The sequence below is a fragment of the Elgaria multicarinata genome, chromosome 1 (genome assembly GCF_023053635.1).
Source record: "Elgaria multicarinata webbii isolate HBS135686 ecotype San Diego chromosome 1, rElgMul1.1.pri, whole genome shotgun sequence".
Lineage (NCBI taxonomy): Eukaryota > Metazoa > Chordata > Lepidosauria > Squamata > Anguidae > Elgaria > Elgaria multicarinata.
The window spans coordinates 210,069,856-210,086,170 of NC_086171.1; the positions used below are offsets into that span (position 1 = coordinate 210,069,856).

At 42.8% G+C, this 16,315-nt stretch overlaps 1 protein-coding gene across 3 annotated transcripts in view; it reads right to left on the reverse strand.

Annotated features, from left to right (window-relative positions):
- The window catches only part of KCNQ2 (potassium voltage-gated channel subfamily Q member 2), a 153,558-nt gene that overhangs the window by 43,761 nt on the left and 93,482 nt on the right, over nt 1-16,315 (reverse strand). For 2 of the 3 annotated variants that reach the window (XM_063147123.1, XM_063147104.1), the window contains exons 9-11: nt 12,188-12,217; nt 5,853-5,921; nt 2,825-2,854 (exon numbers count right to left, since the gene is read on the reverse strand). In XM_063147123.1, the coding sequence (XP_063003193.1) occupies nt 2,825-2,854; nt 5,853-5,921; nt 12,188-12,217 (129 nt within the window). The remainder of the gene's footprint in view (nt 1-2,824; nt 2,855-5,852; nt 5,922-12,187; nt 12,218-16,315) is intronic. The other variant, XM_063147113.1, reaches the window with a different exon arrangement.

Below are 16,315 nucleotides of genomic sequence, written 5' to 3' on the forward strand. Positions count from 1 at the left end.
TAGAATTTGATGCATCTGTACTAAGATAACCACTGTAGTGATTAAAGTGTCAGACTAAAACTGACGAGACCCACGTTCAAATCTCCACTTGGCCTTGAAGCTCACCGGGTGACCTTGTGCTAGCCACTATCTCTCAGCCTATCTCACTCCACAGAGTATTTGTCAAGATAAAAGCAGGTGGAATCATGTATATCACCTGGACTTCCTTGGAAGAAAGTCCACATATAAATGTAATAAATAAATAAAGCTGGTGCCACTTTTGCCCTGTGGCTGAGATGTACACAGCCTGTTGCAAGCTCTTACTTGTAATTGTTAACTCGTCTGCAAACGTCAGACAGCTACATCATAAGGCCAAACTAGACATTACGTGGACCACATGACTACCATCAACTAACATTGCCTCCCACATTCTCCCAGTAATTTCCAGTAAAAGAAATGTCACATCACTGAGCTCAGAGTCCCTCCCCTGCAAGCAGCAGCCAATGAATCAAAATGGTGGCAGGAAAACTCTGAGCACAATGACATTGCACATTTATTTTACCAAGCATCACAGGGGAAACACAGGTTGACAGGAGCCACCCTTCCCCCATAACATCTAAACTGGTCCATAAATCTCTCCGAAACGAATATCTCCCAGCAGTTCTACAAGCACAGTTTTTATCCCCAAGAGGTTCTAAACACAGATCCATAACCAACTGGGGAGCCAGCTTGGGTTGTGGTCAAAAACCACAGCTCTTTTCCTATGCCAAAACTAAGAGGAAAACCCTCTAACCAGATGTAACAGCTAAATATTTAAGGTTATGATCTGCAACAACACCATATAATATGGAAATACACAGTTCCGGCACAACAAAACTTTTGAGTAACATTGGAAGCTTTACAGCACAAGTGGGGAACCTTTTCATGTCAAGGCACATTCCCTCATGAGAAATCTCTTGGGGGCCACTGGTGGGCAGAGCCAAATCCAAAGGTGGGTGAGCACAGCTGGTGGTGGGCCTTCCATTTTTTTCTGACATCCTCTCTCTCTCTCTCTCTCTCTCTCTCTCGCTCTTTCTCCATCTTATATGTATTGTATATTTGTCACCAGCTTCCTTCTTGCCCCGTTCTCTTTCTGCCCTTATCTTTCTCCATCTCCATCTATCTCTTTCTCCTCCACACCCCCATCCCTCCTCTTCTCTCTCTCTCTCTCCCAGGATGGGGGAGGGAAAGCTGTGGGCCAGATCCAAGGGCACCTTGGACAATACCCAGGCAACATGCCAGCAGTTCCCTGCCCTGTTTGACAGGGTAAAGAAATGAAGGATAAAGGTAAAAATGGGAACAATGTTACATCTTTCCTAAATCAAAGTTGATGGAAGTCCTGAAAGTCTTTAGCTCAACATATACCATAAGCTGAACCTATATAATAGACTGTCTGCACGTCAACATGCCAGTTGCTGTTGAGTACCAAGCTGGCTTAATACTTCAGCATACCCTCAGCCTGTAGCTATCTTGTTGGCAGAAAACTAGATTTCTTGCCTTAGAATCAGATCTGGAAACTTTATAAATAATCTATGGACTTTGGGAATTCTGCAAATGGCAACATTTGGGAGCCAGATGTACGTGGCAGTGTAAAAAATATACATATTGCAGTATCTAACACTCACAGAACTCAGAAATCATCATTAGTTACAAGGCACAATGTCACAGCAACTAAAGCATTATTCTGGGCCTGTTCAGAAGACACCTTAAACTATAGCTTTAACCATGGTGGTTAAGCCAGAAAGCTGGGCCATGTTCAGAAGACACCACAAACTATTGCTTTAACCACAGTGAATAAGGCTGTTTGCTTTATTCACCATGGTTAAAGCCATGGTTTCAATCAACCTGACAAGTACAAAACTCCCTTATCCAACTCCCTAATATGGACACAATGGCGCCAACTTTGCTTGGCCCACACTCCAAAACATTGATGGCAGGGAAGCCATCCATACCGTCAGTGCTAGAGAAGTGACTAGCATTATTATACTTGCCAGCAAAGCCTCCCTGGTGGATGCCCATGTGCTAGACTTGGCTGAAGCCATCACTACAGCAGTCTCATGCCTGATCTATCAGCACCAGCTTACCATACCCTAAGTGTACATGCTCAGGGAATGTACCTTTCGAAATTAAAATTTCCATAGCTTTTTGGTGAAGTGCGTTAGCCTTGGAGGAACTGATACCTTCTCGCAGTAATGATCTACTTGCTGTAAAACAATGACGTGTGACAAATGTTGGTGGGTACATGAATATCCTTTCTTTCATTGCTATTGGGACCAAAAGAAAGGCAGAAATATAGGTGAGGGAAGAAGGGAATGCGAAGAATGACCACCACCTCTTTATCACTCTAAACCCTTAATTTGGGAAACTCAAGTTGAAAAGGGCAACAAGAAACTGCATAAGGCCCTTCCATTTCCCATGTGGAGACACGCCAGCTCTTCCCCAGGACATTTACAACCCAAGAGTTTTGATCCATTTCTGAGTGCACTTATGCCACATCTCAACCTTGGTTTTGATGCTGCCGCAGCCCCCGCTCCAGAGACTCCACTCAGCTAAATGGCGCACTGCCATTGGAAAGAAGGAAAACATGATCGAAGGACCACCATCACGGGTATGCACAAGGCATGCGGACATAGGTCTCACAGCGCGGGACGAGCAAGTTGAAGGTTTACAATGTTTATTTGAATGGCTCTCAGCTCCTCGTCGCCACGAGCATCACACGCATGACACGCGGGAACACAAACTTAGAAAGGGAGAGAGGGAGAGACGTGAGAATGCATGAGAATGGACTCTCTGAGAACATACAGACCTTGGAGACGGCTCAGGTTGCTGCTCTTTCCTTAAACAGAAGCAAAAGTACATTAGCAATGGAGTCAGGTGAGAAGGAGGATCCACATACACAGTTTATTATTTATTTATTGCATTTTTATACCGCCCAATAGCCGAAGCTCCCCGGGCGGTTCACAAAAACTAAAACCATTCGAAGTAAAGACAAAAAGTTCAGAGCTAAACAAAATGTAGTGACAAGTCAGGAGTCCGAAAGCCATAAGGAAGAAAACTAACAGGTGCACATAGACAATCACACAAGACAAGGCTAAAGCACTTTTCAAAATCAACTTATTTATTCTTTTACGTTTGTGCCCCACCTTTCTACCAAGAAAACGGCACTTGAGGCGGCGTACAATCCCAGATAAGACTTTAATAAAACAATAATAAAACAAATACGTTAAAACCCAATTAAAAACACAACAATAACAGAATAAAAATCGAGTTTCCCCTCCCCCAATAGTACGCCACCCCTTTATTTATTTATTTATTTATTTATTTATTACATTTTTATACCCCTGACTTAGAATCATACAATTGTTGGGCACAGCTTGAGACTCGGCTGCTGTTAAGATGGTATGTGTCTCACCATCACTATAAACAGATGTTACTCAGTCAGATCTAGGGGTTCTCTCTGCATGCAGAAGCTCTCATGTGGCTACAAAGGTTTTGTATGCATAAGTTCTTTATTTTCTGACGTGTCAGGGATAGGCCTATCATGCATCAGTACTGAACAGTGGGCTGCACCTGTTTTTTCCCTGCCTGGGGAAGCCCATAGAATCATAGAATAGCAGAGTTGTAAGGGGCCTACAAGGCCATCGAGTCCAACTCCCTGCTCAATGCAGGAATCCACCCTAAAGCATCCCTGACAGAGGGTTGTCCAGCTGCCTCTTGAAGGCCTCTAGTGTGGGAGAGCCCACAACCTCCCTAGGTAACTGATTCCATTGTCATACTGCTCTAACAGTCAGGGTTTTTCCTGATGTCCAGCTGGAATCTGGCTTCCTTTAACTTGAGCCCATTATTCCATGTCCTGCACTCTGGGAGGATCGAGAAGAGATGCTGGCCCTCCTCTGTGTGACAACCTTTTAAGTATTTGAAGAGTGCTCTCATGTCTCCCCTCCATCTTCTCTTCTCCAGGCTAAACAGGCCCAGTTCTTTCAGTCTCTCTTCATAGGGCTTTGTTTCCAGACCCCTGATCATCCTGGTTGCCCTCTTCTGAACAAGCTCCAGCTTGTCTGCATCCTTCTTGAGTTGTGGAGCCCAGAACTGGACGCAATACTCTAGATGAGGCCTAACTAGGGCCGAAGAGAGAGGAACCAGTACCTCACGTGATTTGGAAGCTATACTTCTATTAATGCAGCCCAAAATAACATTTGCCTTTCTTGCAGCCATATCGCACTGTTGACTCATATTCAGCTGTAGCTGTAGGCCTCCCACCTGTCACCCTTTGCCTTCAAAATTCTGTGTCCTGCACTCTGGGAGAATCGAGAAGAGATCCTGGCCCTCCTCTGTGTGACAACCTTTCAAGTATTTGAAGAGTGCTATCATGTCTCCCCTCAGTCTTCTCTTCTCAGTGCTCAACACGAACTGTGTGCACAAGAGTGTATGCAAAGCTTTGAACCAAGTCAATATCCCATTACTGCTAATACAAAAATGTCATCCTCCTTTCCTGCATCCCAAGTTTGAATCAACACAAAGGGGCAGGTTCCCTGTACCTGTAATTCAGGTATGGAGCTTAATTACAGCTAGAAAATAGCTCTCCTTAAGTCTTGTCTGAATATCTGTGTAGTACATTTGCAATTGAGAAACTTCTCCCTCCCAACCAGGCGTTAAGAACATAAGAAGAGCCCTGCTGGATCAGACTATCTAGTCCAGCACTCTGTTTGCACAGTGGCCAACCAGCTGTTGGCCAGTAACCCCCAAGCAGGACACGGGTTCAATAGCACCCTCCCACTCATGTTCCCTAGCCACTGGTGCACACAGGCTTATTGCCTCGGATACTGGAGGAAGCAAACAACCATCAGGGCTAGTAGCCATTGACAGCCTTCGCCTCCAGGAATTTATCCAACCCCCTTTTAAAACCATTCAAATTGGTGGCCATCACTACATCTATGTGCTGTGTGGGACAGTACTTCCTTTGATCTGTCCTGAATCTCCCACCAATCAGCTTCATGGGAGGACCCCACTGGGTTCTAGTATTATGGGAGGGGGAGGAAAATGTCTCCCTATCCACATTCTCCATGTGGAAGAGTAGGAAAATCCATCCCTTTATTGACCAGACTCGTTGAACAATGTAGTGACTTAAACATGTTAAAGGCTAACTAATCTGCATTCATTGGTCTTGTGAATGGAAATCAAGAATACTCTTCTAGGCCATAGTCACTTCTAACGTGAGTTCTATTCCTCCCCACCCACATCACCCCCAAAAGAATTTGAAACTTCTCGGAAGGAAATGTTTAAGAAACCCTTGGTGATAGAGAGAGAGGCCTTAGCTAGACCTAAGGATTATCCCAGGCAAATGGAGGGGTTGTCCCTGCTTGCTCCCGAGATCCCGTGTGTCATTTGGATTCAAAGGGATGATCCTGGGAAGATCCCAAGATATAGGCCTAGTCTAGCCATGGCCAGAGAGAGCAGGCGATATAGAAGACAAAGCAGCCTGTATAAGAAAGGAAGCATTTTACAAGGCAAGGGAAGCAAAAAGAAATGAACCTCAAACTAATGCTGAAAGGTCAATGAATTACATTGAATAAAAATGCCCAATGCATGTCACCAATGTATCTTCTTCAAAGGCAATAGTTCTATCTCGTATTTCAGCCAAGAGCTGTATTACGAAGGCCTCTCAAGGAATGCTGAGAGAACTGTCCTTGAAGAAAACCCATTATTCAATTCAATCAAATGTCAATTCGACACCCACTGAGGTAGGTTTCCTTTGCTTACGTCCCTTCTGGTTTTGGGGTTCTTACCCTCATATCCTCTTTTTATTTTGCAAGTCTCCGAGCAATATTACTAACCTGAAAGTTAATCCAGATTTGCTCTTCAGGTTCCTCAGAAGCTCCAGCTGGTTCAAAGGAGGAATGAGTCTAAATTGGAAGGAGGAGAAACAAGAGGAAAGAAAGTCACATTCAGGAAGAGAGAGAGAGAGAGAGAGAGAGAGAGAGAGAGAGAGAGAGAGAAGGAGGAACTTCCCATCCTGAAAACCACTTCCTTCCCTGAAATTCTGCCTGTGTCACACAGCTTGCAAATACAGAAAGAGGGGGACAGGTTTTGATAGCTTAGGCAATTTCAAGTAACACCCTAAAGTAGGAGTGAGGGAGCAAAATGGCAGGAAAGTGGGGAAAAGGGTTGTGTCTCTATTCTTTTGACTTTAACACCCGGAGGAAGATGACTGCAAGGGCTTTTGAATGCAGAACACAGCAGTCACCAATGTATCTCACTACTGATGCTTAGAGGAAGGTTCCCCATCCTACACTCGTTTTTATAGCATTCTCTTTACATTATGGAAGGAAGGAAGCGTTCCTTCCACATCATTTAAAGTGCTGGTTTTGACCTTTAAAGCCTTAAAACGGTTTGGAACCAAATTAGTTGAAGGCTTGCCTTCACCCATATCAGCAATCAGCCTGCCCTCGCTTTAAGAATAACAACAGAGGCATTCTCACTCGCCCATCTTTTGAGGGTATTTAGATAAGTAAGTACATGAGAGAGGGCCTTTTCCACTGTGGCCCCACACCACTGGAATTTGTTGTTCTCACAGGTAGGTTTTTAGGAAGGCCCTGACAATCTACTTGTTTATTCTGGCCTTCTTCTGACTATGTGTGCATTTGTGTGTATTGTTGTTTTTTCTGAAATTGTTTTGTTCTATTTTGTTGTTGTAAGACAACTTGGGTGGGCTCCTGCCCTGAAAGGTGGCCCAGAAATAATTTAAATAAATAAATCTCTTTGTTGGAGGTCAAGGCTGATAGCACAGTTCCAGGAATCCACTGAAGATTTTAGTGTAAAGAGAACGCTGTAAAAAGACAAAAATACTGCTGGGGGGAATTTATAAGGGTGGCATAACAGGTTTACCCTGTGGAAGAGTTAGTGTGATTCAGTGGTTTTAAAAAGATAGGGTGCTGAGGTGGGAATGGAAATGTGAAGGCCTGGGGGAAGAAATGGATGGTTTTTAAAAATTAAATTAAATTTAAAAAAAAACGCTTAAAAAAAACACATTCTGAGGACTATTTTTGCTTTTTTCTGAAACATTGAGCAGCTTTGGATTATGAAATAATTTCTTTTGGAATTTACGAAAAAGTATTTATATGTTGTTGCACAGCCTTTACTTCCCCAAAATGATTTTCAACAACTATTTAATAAGAACCTTTTTATAGAAAGACTAGAGATGTAAAATGTCTGGAAACAATGAAATCATGGGGAGGAAAGAGTTGTTGCTTTGGGGTTTTTTAATCCTCTCTGTAAGATTCCCAACAGAGGCCATTGCTAGACCAGCCTATATCCCGGGCTGATACCCGGGATCGCACCTGTGCGTCCAGAATGACACACAGGGGATTCCGAGCTCAGGCAGGGATCAACCCTGCCTGGCCCCGGGATATAGGCTACCCCCTTTGGGCCAGCTTTTTCTGCGGTTCCGGGCTGATTTATTTTAGTATACATTATTTTAGAGCTGAAATGAATTGGGAGTTGTGAGGGGGGGGAGATTCTCAAGCAAAAATCTCCCAGCCAGAACTCACATTCAACGTTCCCAATAACTGATTTGTTATTTGGCTGAAAATATAAAGTGGAAGTATCAAATTTGCCAAGTTGAACATTATTACCTTAGAATGCATCAACAAGACTTCAGAATTAATTTTAATGCATCGCTCAGAGAGAAATGTGGGAAGTGAGAACTAAATAAATTGTCCAAGAATTCTCTGTGGTTAATTTAGCCCAGTTGGTTTTGTTGCTTGGACTCTCTGATAGGATAATATTCACTGACTTTTTCTAGAAGTGGTGTTATCTTGCTTGCAAGGAACATGCTTACAATCACCAGAATAAAATACAGTGCAACACAACCAAGTATTCGAATTCCTGCCTCCTCCACTGGCTTCATTATGTACATTGCTCACGGAGAACTAAAGTTTTCATTAAATACGACAATCTGCTTTTCTTGCTAAATTAAAATACTACAATTGCTCACTGCTCATAGCAAAGGCAACACAGATGACCAATTACTGAGAAGCACACACATTATGAAGGCGGGGTCAGAACGGCTGGATCATGCCTCAAAGCAATCAGCTACAGTATCATACACAAAAACACAATACGGGCTATACAAAACAATACACACTCCCACAAATGCACGCGTGCACACACCACAAAGGGTTAATTTTATCTGTTATATAAAGCAGTTACAAGAGCACATGGGTGGGCGTGACCGGACGCAAGGGAAGTGAGGAGAAACAGCAATTTGGAGAAATGGATCACGGAGAGGAAAGGGAAGGGATAGCTGTTGCAAGCTGAATGCAAATATTCTGACGACTCTTCGTCTAAGGTTAACAAGGAAGGTACCCTCATACTTTCTATTCTACAATCTATGGGACAAGCACAGCTACTTACCCATTTTACAGTAGGAAAAAGAGAAGGCCAGGATGCAAATAGCTAAAATGCACAAAAATCTACTTAAATCTGTCTTAGTATTTGGTCCAGGTTATCTTGGCTTCCCGTGTGCTTTCTATACATGCTCAAAAACTGCTTGGGCAAATAAAAGCACCAATCCTTTCTGAATCCATTTAAAGGAATATATAAAAGTACGTTGCTCTTCAACTGTTGAGTCATAGGCCAGTTCTACACCTTGTGTCAAATCATTACAAATGTGGACTAAAAAGCAGGTAATAACGTTATGAAAGCAGTATATGGAATGTGGATTGTGCCTCGACAGTTATCAGTACACTTCAATACCGCTACAAAGCAGTAGTGTAGATCTAGCCATAATCAACAGTTGGGTCATCATGACCTTATCTAAGATGAGGTTGCACCAGTGGAGCCACTAATATCTTTTGGAGAGAGATGGAGAAAGAATGAAGACAGATATAACATTCTGAAATGAGGAAAAGCCAGCTGTGGACAGCGCCTCTTGGCTAGTGCCTGAGATGTCCCCGGTACGCTTTTCCTTGTCCCCTATTCTGGAGCAGTTTCACCATTTTAAAAATGTATGTGTGTGTTTTTTAACAAGGTGAAGGACAGACATTTAAATGAATAAATGTACATAGCCCATTGAAAAATGAAAGATGGACAACCTACCTAACGCATGACAGCCCATATGACAACTGATCCAGCATTCACCTAGCTGCAATGTAAATCTCTTATGCTCTTTGCAAATCCAGGTTCACTTTGTGGGTGAACAGCACCATGTACATTGATGGTGCTATATAAATAAATAAATAAATAATAATAATAATAATAATAATAATAATAACAACAACAACAACAACAACAGCCCAATGTGTCTAACATCTTACAGATCTTACATCTGTCTTCATCCAAACAGAAAAGCGAGGGGAGGGAGATGAACAGAAAGGGTGAGGGTGAATGAAAGAGGTAAGAGAAGGGGGATAGATAGACAGACAGACAGACAGACAGACAGACAGACACTAGCCCTATTCAGGCATTTGCTTGCTCACATGTAGGACAAAAGTGTGTAGGGGGATGTGAGCACACATGTAAGCCCTTACTTGACTTCCGGTTAGACCCCCATATGTTGAGTACAAAGGTCTGTAGAGGGCTCTGTTCAGCTGAATGCGCTCATGGATCTTCCATGCCTGTGGATCCTGTCTTCTCATGGAGCTACTGTGTTTTCAGAGCATTGTACAAATCTTCACACTCAACATGCGAAGGTCTAACCGGAAGCGGAGTGTGCAGGGACACTGGGGACGCGGCTTCCCTGCACATCCATACCCCCCTACACAATTTTGCCCCACATGTGAGCAGGCAAATGCCTGAATAGCGTTACTGTCCCAAGTTGCAAGGTGGCTACAAGGGTGGAAAGATGGAAGGGCACCATCCTCCCGAGGTCGGTAAAATGAGTACCCAGTTAGCTGGGGGAAAGGTAATAACAGCCGGGGAAGGCAATGGCAAACCACCCCGCTATAAGGCCTGCCAAGAAAACGTCAGCGAAAGCTGGCGTCCCTCCAAGAGTCAGTAATGACTCAGTGCTTGCACGAGAGGTTCCTTTCCTTTCCTGGTAGTGTAGGGGATACATGACTTTGCTTGTAATAAGATCCTTTATCAGGCAACATATCTTTCCATACTATGCAGTTTGATTTTGAGGTAATCTGATAAAGAATTCTGTGAAACTCAAACGTCTGCAAACTCCATCTATTCAAACCTAGATTGGCTACTAAATATTATATATATAATCTTTTTATATCTCCTCTTTTGGAGGGCAAAACCAAAGCCACCATCTACTGGACAATTTAAAATACTAAAACAAGAGCCATAAGATGTTTTCGGGCTCTGTCCGAAAGATAGGATGTGTGATAATAGTTGCATGCAAAAATTCTCATACTTGAAACATAGCGGTCTCACAGCTCTAGCTAACACGTTTTCTAAGCTTTGTTTTCTGTAATAGTATCATGTTACATAAGATATCCTGCAGCTTGGCATATTTAGAAGCAAGAGAAGCAATCTCAATGCCTAATTTATACATGGAAGCTGAACTTGTGCATATAAAATCTGTTTTAGGAGTTTTATCTAGTCCCGCTATGTTGTTTATTAGCAAAGAGTGATTCCCCCCTCTGCATTTGCAGACTGATTAGAGAAAAGAGCACCCTGATCATATCCAGAGTGCTTTTCCTTTGCACCTGAGTAAATTGCACCCAGTCACCATGTAACTGAAATTAAGGATCAAGTATTCCACACCAGAGGGTATGGCTTCTTGGAAAATATAAGCCCTGGCATCTCTTCTGTTTACAAATTGAATACTGGATGCAGGACGGCTTCCATGTCTTTTGTAAGGCATGTAAATAATTTAACAGATTAGCTGGGTAGGTCTTTTTTTGGCTTCAGGAGAAATCAAGACCAATCCTATACTGGTCTTTGTACGTCACCAAGGCTATATGGAAGCTAATGATGAGGAAGTGAATTTTTGATGGCTCCTACACAGCTTTGAGACTAGGAATGGGGTCAATTTTAAGGTAACTTTGTTATAGATGAAAGGCACAATCCTATACATGTTTGGACAGGAAAAAAAAACCTCCAAGCATTCCCCAGCAAGCAATGGGCTAGATATAAGGCAATCTCATATGTTCAATGGCTACATAAAGAAACAGACAATGTGGAGATTGTGAAAGGAGGAGAGAAAAGTTAGTAGGGAACAAAATGCATAGACGGAATCGGCAGGGATACTGTACAAAAGCCATCAATCAACAAATACGTAAAACACATTTAAAAGCCCTGCGCCCAGTTTTATAGTAATTCGATTGCTCTTGTAGCTGTAAACTATGTTTGATTATCCATTTGTGGGCACAGGCCAAGCGGATGGTGAAGACCCAGGCCGGATCTACACTACTGCTTTAAAGCACTTTATAACAGTTATAAAGTGCTTTAACTGCTTTAAAGCGCTATAAAACTGTTATAAAGCGCTTTAAAGCAGTAGTGTAGATCCGGCCCCAGTAATCATCTAGATTTTAGGGAATGCCAGTCACTATTGTAGCTGCATGGTTTCAGGACGCTTAAAATATTTGCTGGATTCAGCCCTCTGTACTCACCAGTTTTTGTCTTAATTTGAAAGAGCCATTTAATAATTCCTTTATCCCCCTTTCTCTATGCAAAGCAAGACCTGAGATGTTTGCAGAAAAGGTGGAGGGGATTATATTAAGCTTTTATTAGTACATGGTGTGTGGGTGGGTGTGTGGGTGTGTGGATATATGGCTTTGTTACTGTATTACCTAGAGCAGTGGTTCTCAACCTGTGGGTCGGGACCCCTTTGGGGGTCGAATGACCCTTTCACAGGGGTCGCCTAAGACCATCGGAAAACACATATTTCCAATGGTCTTAGGAAACTGTATTGACTGAACTATGTCATGTATCATCTTTTGTATTATTAAAGCTATTATGTATTATTTTCATTAGCAAACCATCCCATGACAATGGATCATGTAGAGAAGAATGAAAATAATTTTATGGTTGGGGGTCACCACAACATGAGGAACTGTATTAAAGGGTCGCGGCATTAGGAAGGTTGAGAACCACTGACCTAGAGGGTCTCTCTTTTGTGTCATTTCCCCCCCTAAAATAAAACTTAGCAGGTTTCATTCCCAAACAAAAAGCAAGGAGCGACACAACACACGGACTTTGATTTTCATGCACTTCATACCTGGAAGCACCATAAGTCTGCGTTTGCGAGCTATTGGTTTCAAGTGTTTTCAAAAAGAAAAGGAAAACATGGGATAAGGAAAAAGGGGGAAATGAAAAGGAGAAGACAAAAAAAAAAAGAGGAAAAGGAAGGCAGGGGGAAAGAAACAGAACGAAGAAAATTAGCATATAAGCTAAGTAAATTCCATTGAGCACATAAAACTCTGAAAAGGACTCATCAATCTACTACTGGATACCGGACCACCAGGAGCTCCGGGGAACTGCCTGGGGACCATGTTCCCCCCCAATCATTGGGTCTCCCAGTCCCTTCTTGCAAAGACGGAATGCCATACCTGGGTTGGTTAACCATTCCCAAATACAGGAAGGCCTTCGCCCTAGCAAGATTTAACGTCCTCCCCTCCAAGTTGCTGGAGGGCAGATATAAGAAAATTCCATCCAAAAACAGATACTGCCCATGTAATAACATCGAGGTGGAATCCATTCTGCATGTGCTCTTCCATTGCAATTTTTACCAACAGGCAAGGAAAGACCTATTATGTCCTATTATGCAACGTTTCCCTGGACGCTCCCCTGAGTCACTTCTAATTAGTCTACTTCAGGGCTCCAGTAAATCTACCACTGAGCAGGTGGACAAATTCCTGAATTTGGCCATCCGCACCAGATCTCTTATGGATGTCTGATTGTGCTTAAATCCACAAATTAGCAATTTTATTATCTATATATCCCTCCTTTTTCTCACTATGCTAGCCCCCAATAACCCAATTCTGTTCCCTTTTCAAAAACCAAAAAATAGCAATCTAGTATCTTTAGTGGTTTTGTAACCCTCCCTCTGTCGAGGAAATCAAGCTGGGTGGTTCTTTTACTATGCCCATAAGTATAGGAAAATAGCTCTATAAATCATTAGCTATATAAACCATAAAGTTCATGGCTTCCTGCTTCTTTAAAACATATTTTTTATGCTGAAATTGCTTTCACGATTAAGCTGATGCTGAAACCATGTCACAAGACAGGCGGTGTCCACTCCAGCAGTTGGAGGGTGGAGTAAGATGTCTGCAAGGCAAGATAACCGAAAAAAAGAAACAGATAGAGATGCATTTCCTGTAGCTGTTGCAATACCCATATATGTAGTGTATTCTAGTCAGAGAAGTACTTAAACTCTGTACATGCCTAAATGCTTTGCTTCTCATTGGTTCTTGTATTACAGAGCTGTATTATGATTGGTGGGAAAGTTCTGCCATTGTATCTAAGGGGAACTGACCCTATAAATATGTTAGCCTTTCCTAAAATTCTTGGGCAGTTCATCAGGTCTTCTGAGACTGTCACCCTGCAGCGCTGCTTGTAATAAACTTTCTAAAGAGAGAGAAATTGTGTCTTGAGAGTCTGTGACCACCACTCAGCGAACCACAGGGACCCGTGGTTTCGGCTCCTTCCACACCTCTTCTTTCTTTATCCCTACTTCGTATTGTTTTATATAATGGTGTATCTTCTTGTTTTATATTGGTCTGTTGACTGTAAATAAAGAAAGAGAGACTCATCAATCTGCCTTAGATTTGGGAGAAAGGCAGGATATAAATATGTAAAATGAATAAATCTATCAGTATTGAGTAGTCGTATTTTTTGCCTCTAAAAACTGGGCTCTGGCCTATGACTGGTTAGCCATATTTCTGGGTCAACTCGTAACTAAGAGCATCAAGGTTATGACCTGGCCTGCATCAATCACAGAAAAGCAGAGGAGGTATTAAAACTGGGATGAAGCAATATCCCTGAGTGGGTGAGGAGTTTTAGCGCACAACATGCCCAGTGGGGCAGGAGGAGCGCTGCCCTTTTCTTGCCCGCACATTTCCCCTGAAATATAGGGCATGGCTAGACGACGGGGGTTGGGGGGGGATGATCTCGCGGTTTTATGATCGCGAGACCGTCCCCCTCATCTACATGCGACACGCAATGTCCCAGGAGGAAGAGGGCATCACGACCGCCATTTTGTTTTTTAATCGGAGAGGAGCACAGGAGTATTCCTGCGCAAACTGTACATTTTTTTAAAAAAAACACCCCATCCCCGGTGGGCACAGAGCTCCTGAGGATCTCCGTGCCCGGGTCCCAGGTCCTTGCGTTTACTTGCAAGGAGCCAGGACAAAACCAAGACAGTGGACCACACGTACTGCGGTCTCGGGATCATCCTGAGACCACGGGAAAATTGAAATTGAAGGGTAGGGCGATATCCCGGGGAAAGGGAGGGATCATCCCTCCCTGCTCCCGGGATGCCCTGTGCGTCATGTGGAAGCACAGGGACGATCCCGGGATATTGCCCCGTCTAGACATGCCCTAAGCCAATGGTTCCCAAACTTTTTCAGGTCACCGCCCCCTTGGTTCCACAAACTCATGCCCAGTGCCCCCTACCCTACACTATAAAAATCATTATTCAGAATAGTGGTTTTCAATAACCCACTAAGGAAGATAATGACAATAACATTCAAACCAGTAACAATTAATTGAATATTTATTCAAAATCTAATTACATTTCTTTAGTTTATTCAATTTAACTTGATCCAGTGATATCATCTTTTCAAAGTCTGATAGTAATTTAGCAAAAATATTAGATATCACATTTAGTAACTAGGGTAGAGTACCTCACTATTCTGTAAATTCTTAATGTGATGGTTGGGCTTGATAATGTCTGGCTTAAAGTCACTTAACATGAGTCTTAAATCACCGCATTTAGTAATCTGGAGTTGATTTCTTTGCCTGGAGAGAAGTAGGCAGACCACACTAAAACCACATTCCACCAAATACGATGTTGGAAATGCAACCAGGAGCTTCTGAACCACTCTCCATAGTGCAGGATAGCAGGGCACACCAAGCAGGGTATGTCTCTTCATTAGCGTTTTAGTGCTTTTGAAACATCTCAATTCACCGTTAAAAGGACTCTTCTTAAACGGTACTAATACATGCGTAGATTCTTCCCCTATATGGCTTGGGACCAAACTACCTTCTCCCATAAAAATGTCCCTGGGTCTTAAGACCTTCTGAAGAGGCGCTTCTCGGAAAAGACCACCTCGAGCGCCCCCCTGCCGCCCCTTTGCCTCTTAACGCCCCCCCCCATGCAATCCCACCGCCCCTAATGGGGCAGTACCGCCCACTTTGGGAACCACTGCCCTAAGACAACATAATCCATAGTCCACCAGCCAATTTCCAGTAGGGATAAGCAAATTTCCAGCCTTCCCTTCCTTTATTCTTCCACGGATTCATTATGGCCCACTCCAACTACCTTTTGTTTTAATATATAGAATTTCTAAAATTTATTTTGGAGCTGGTATGTGCGCAAATTGCTGCAGTTTTCATTTTGTGTCTTCCCCCACCCTCTTTACAAGTTAATAATGTGCACCTAAGTGAATTCATTAAACCAGTGCAAAAATTAATCTTGATGTGACTGCATTAGCTCATCGCAATTCCTTCTTGCACTGTCATTTTAACCTGTAAGTTGTAAAACTTTGCAGGGATGCGGTCTGAACAAACTCTCAAAAATCAAAAGAGAAGAACGACAGGTGGGTGGTTAAGGCACTATTCCCATTCTGGAAACGAGATCAGACATTTGGCACCCTGAAATTGAGGCAAACATTGGAAAAGGAATAATATAAGTGTCCCTAATTTTCGGTGGATCACCTACCTTAGTACCTGCTGGTTGCTGAAATACTTGCAAAGAATGCTAGACTGATCCTATAAGACAGTTATATTCTTCAGCAAGAAAGCATACACAGAATCACTTAATACAGATTAGTTATTCCGTAAATGTTGAGAGATCCTGAATATATACCCACCAGAAAACTAAAGCTAAACATTTAAGTGGGGAGTTGAACAAACGTGTAAAATTCAGCTCTCCACAACGCCTTCAACTGTCTCCAAGGTCTGTGTGAGGATTTTACTATCCACCTACTACATCCTTGGGCACCTGGTTCCCTAAAAGAACAAATAGGCATGTTGATAACGTGATCCAACTAGAGTGGTGCTAAATCCCTATAATATGTGTGGGGGAGAGTAAAAAGGTGCCAGTGAGGAGCTGAGTTTTCCCCCTACCTCTGCTTCGTACATCACACACACACAAATCTCAGCCATGTTCATCCAAACAGGATTT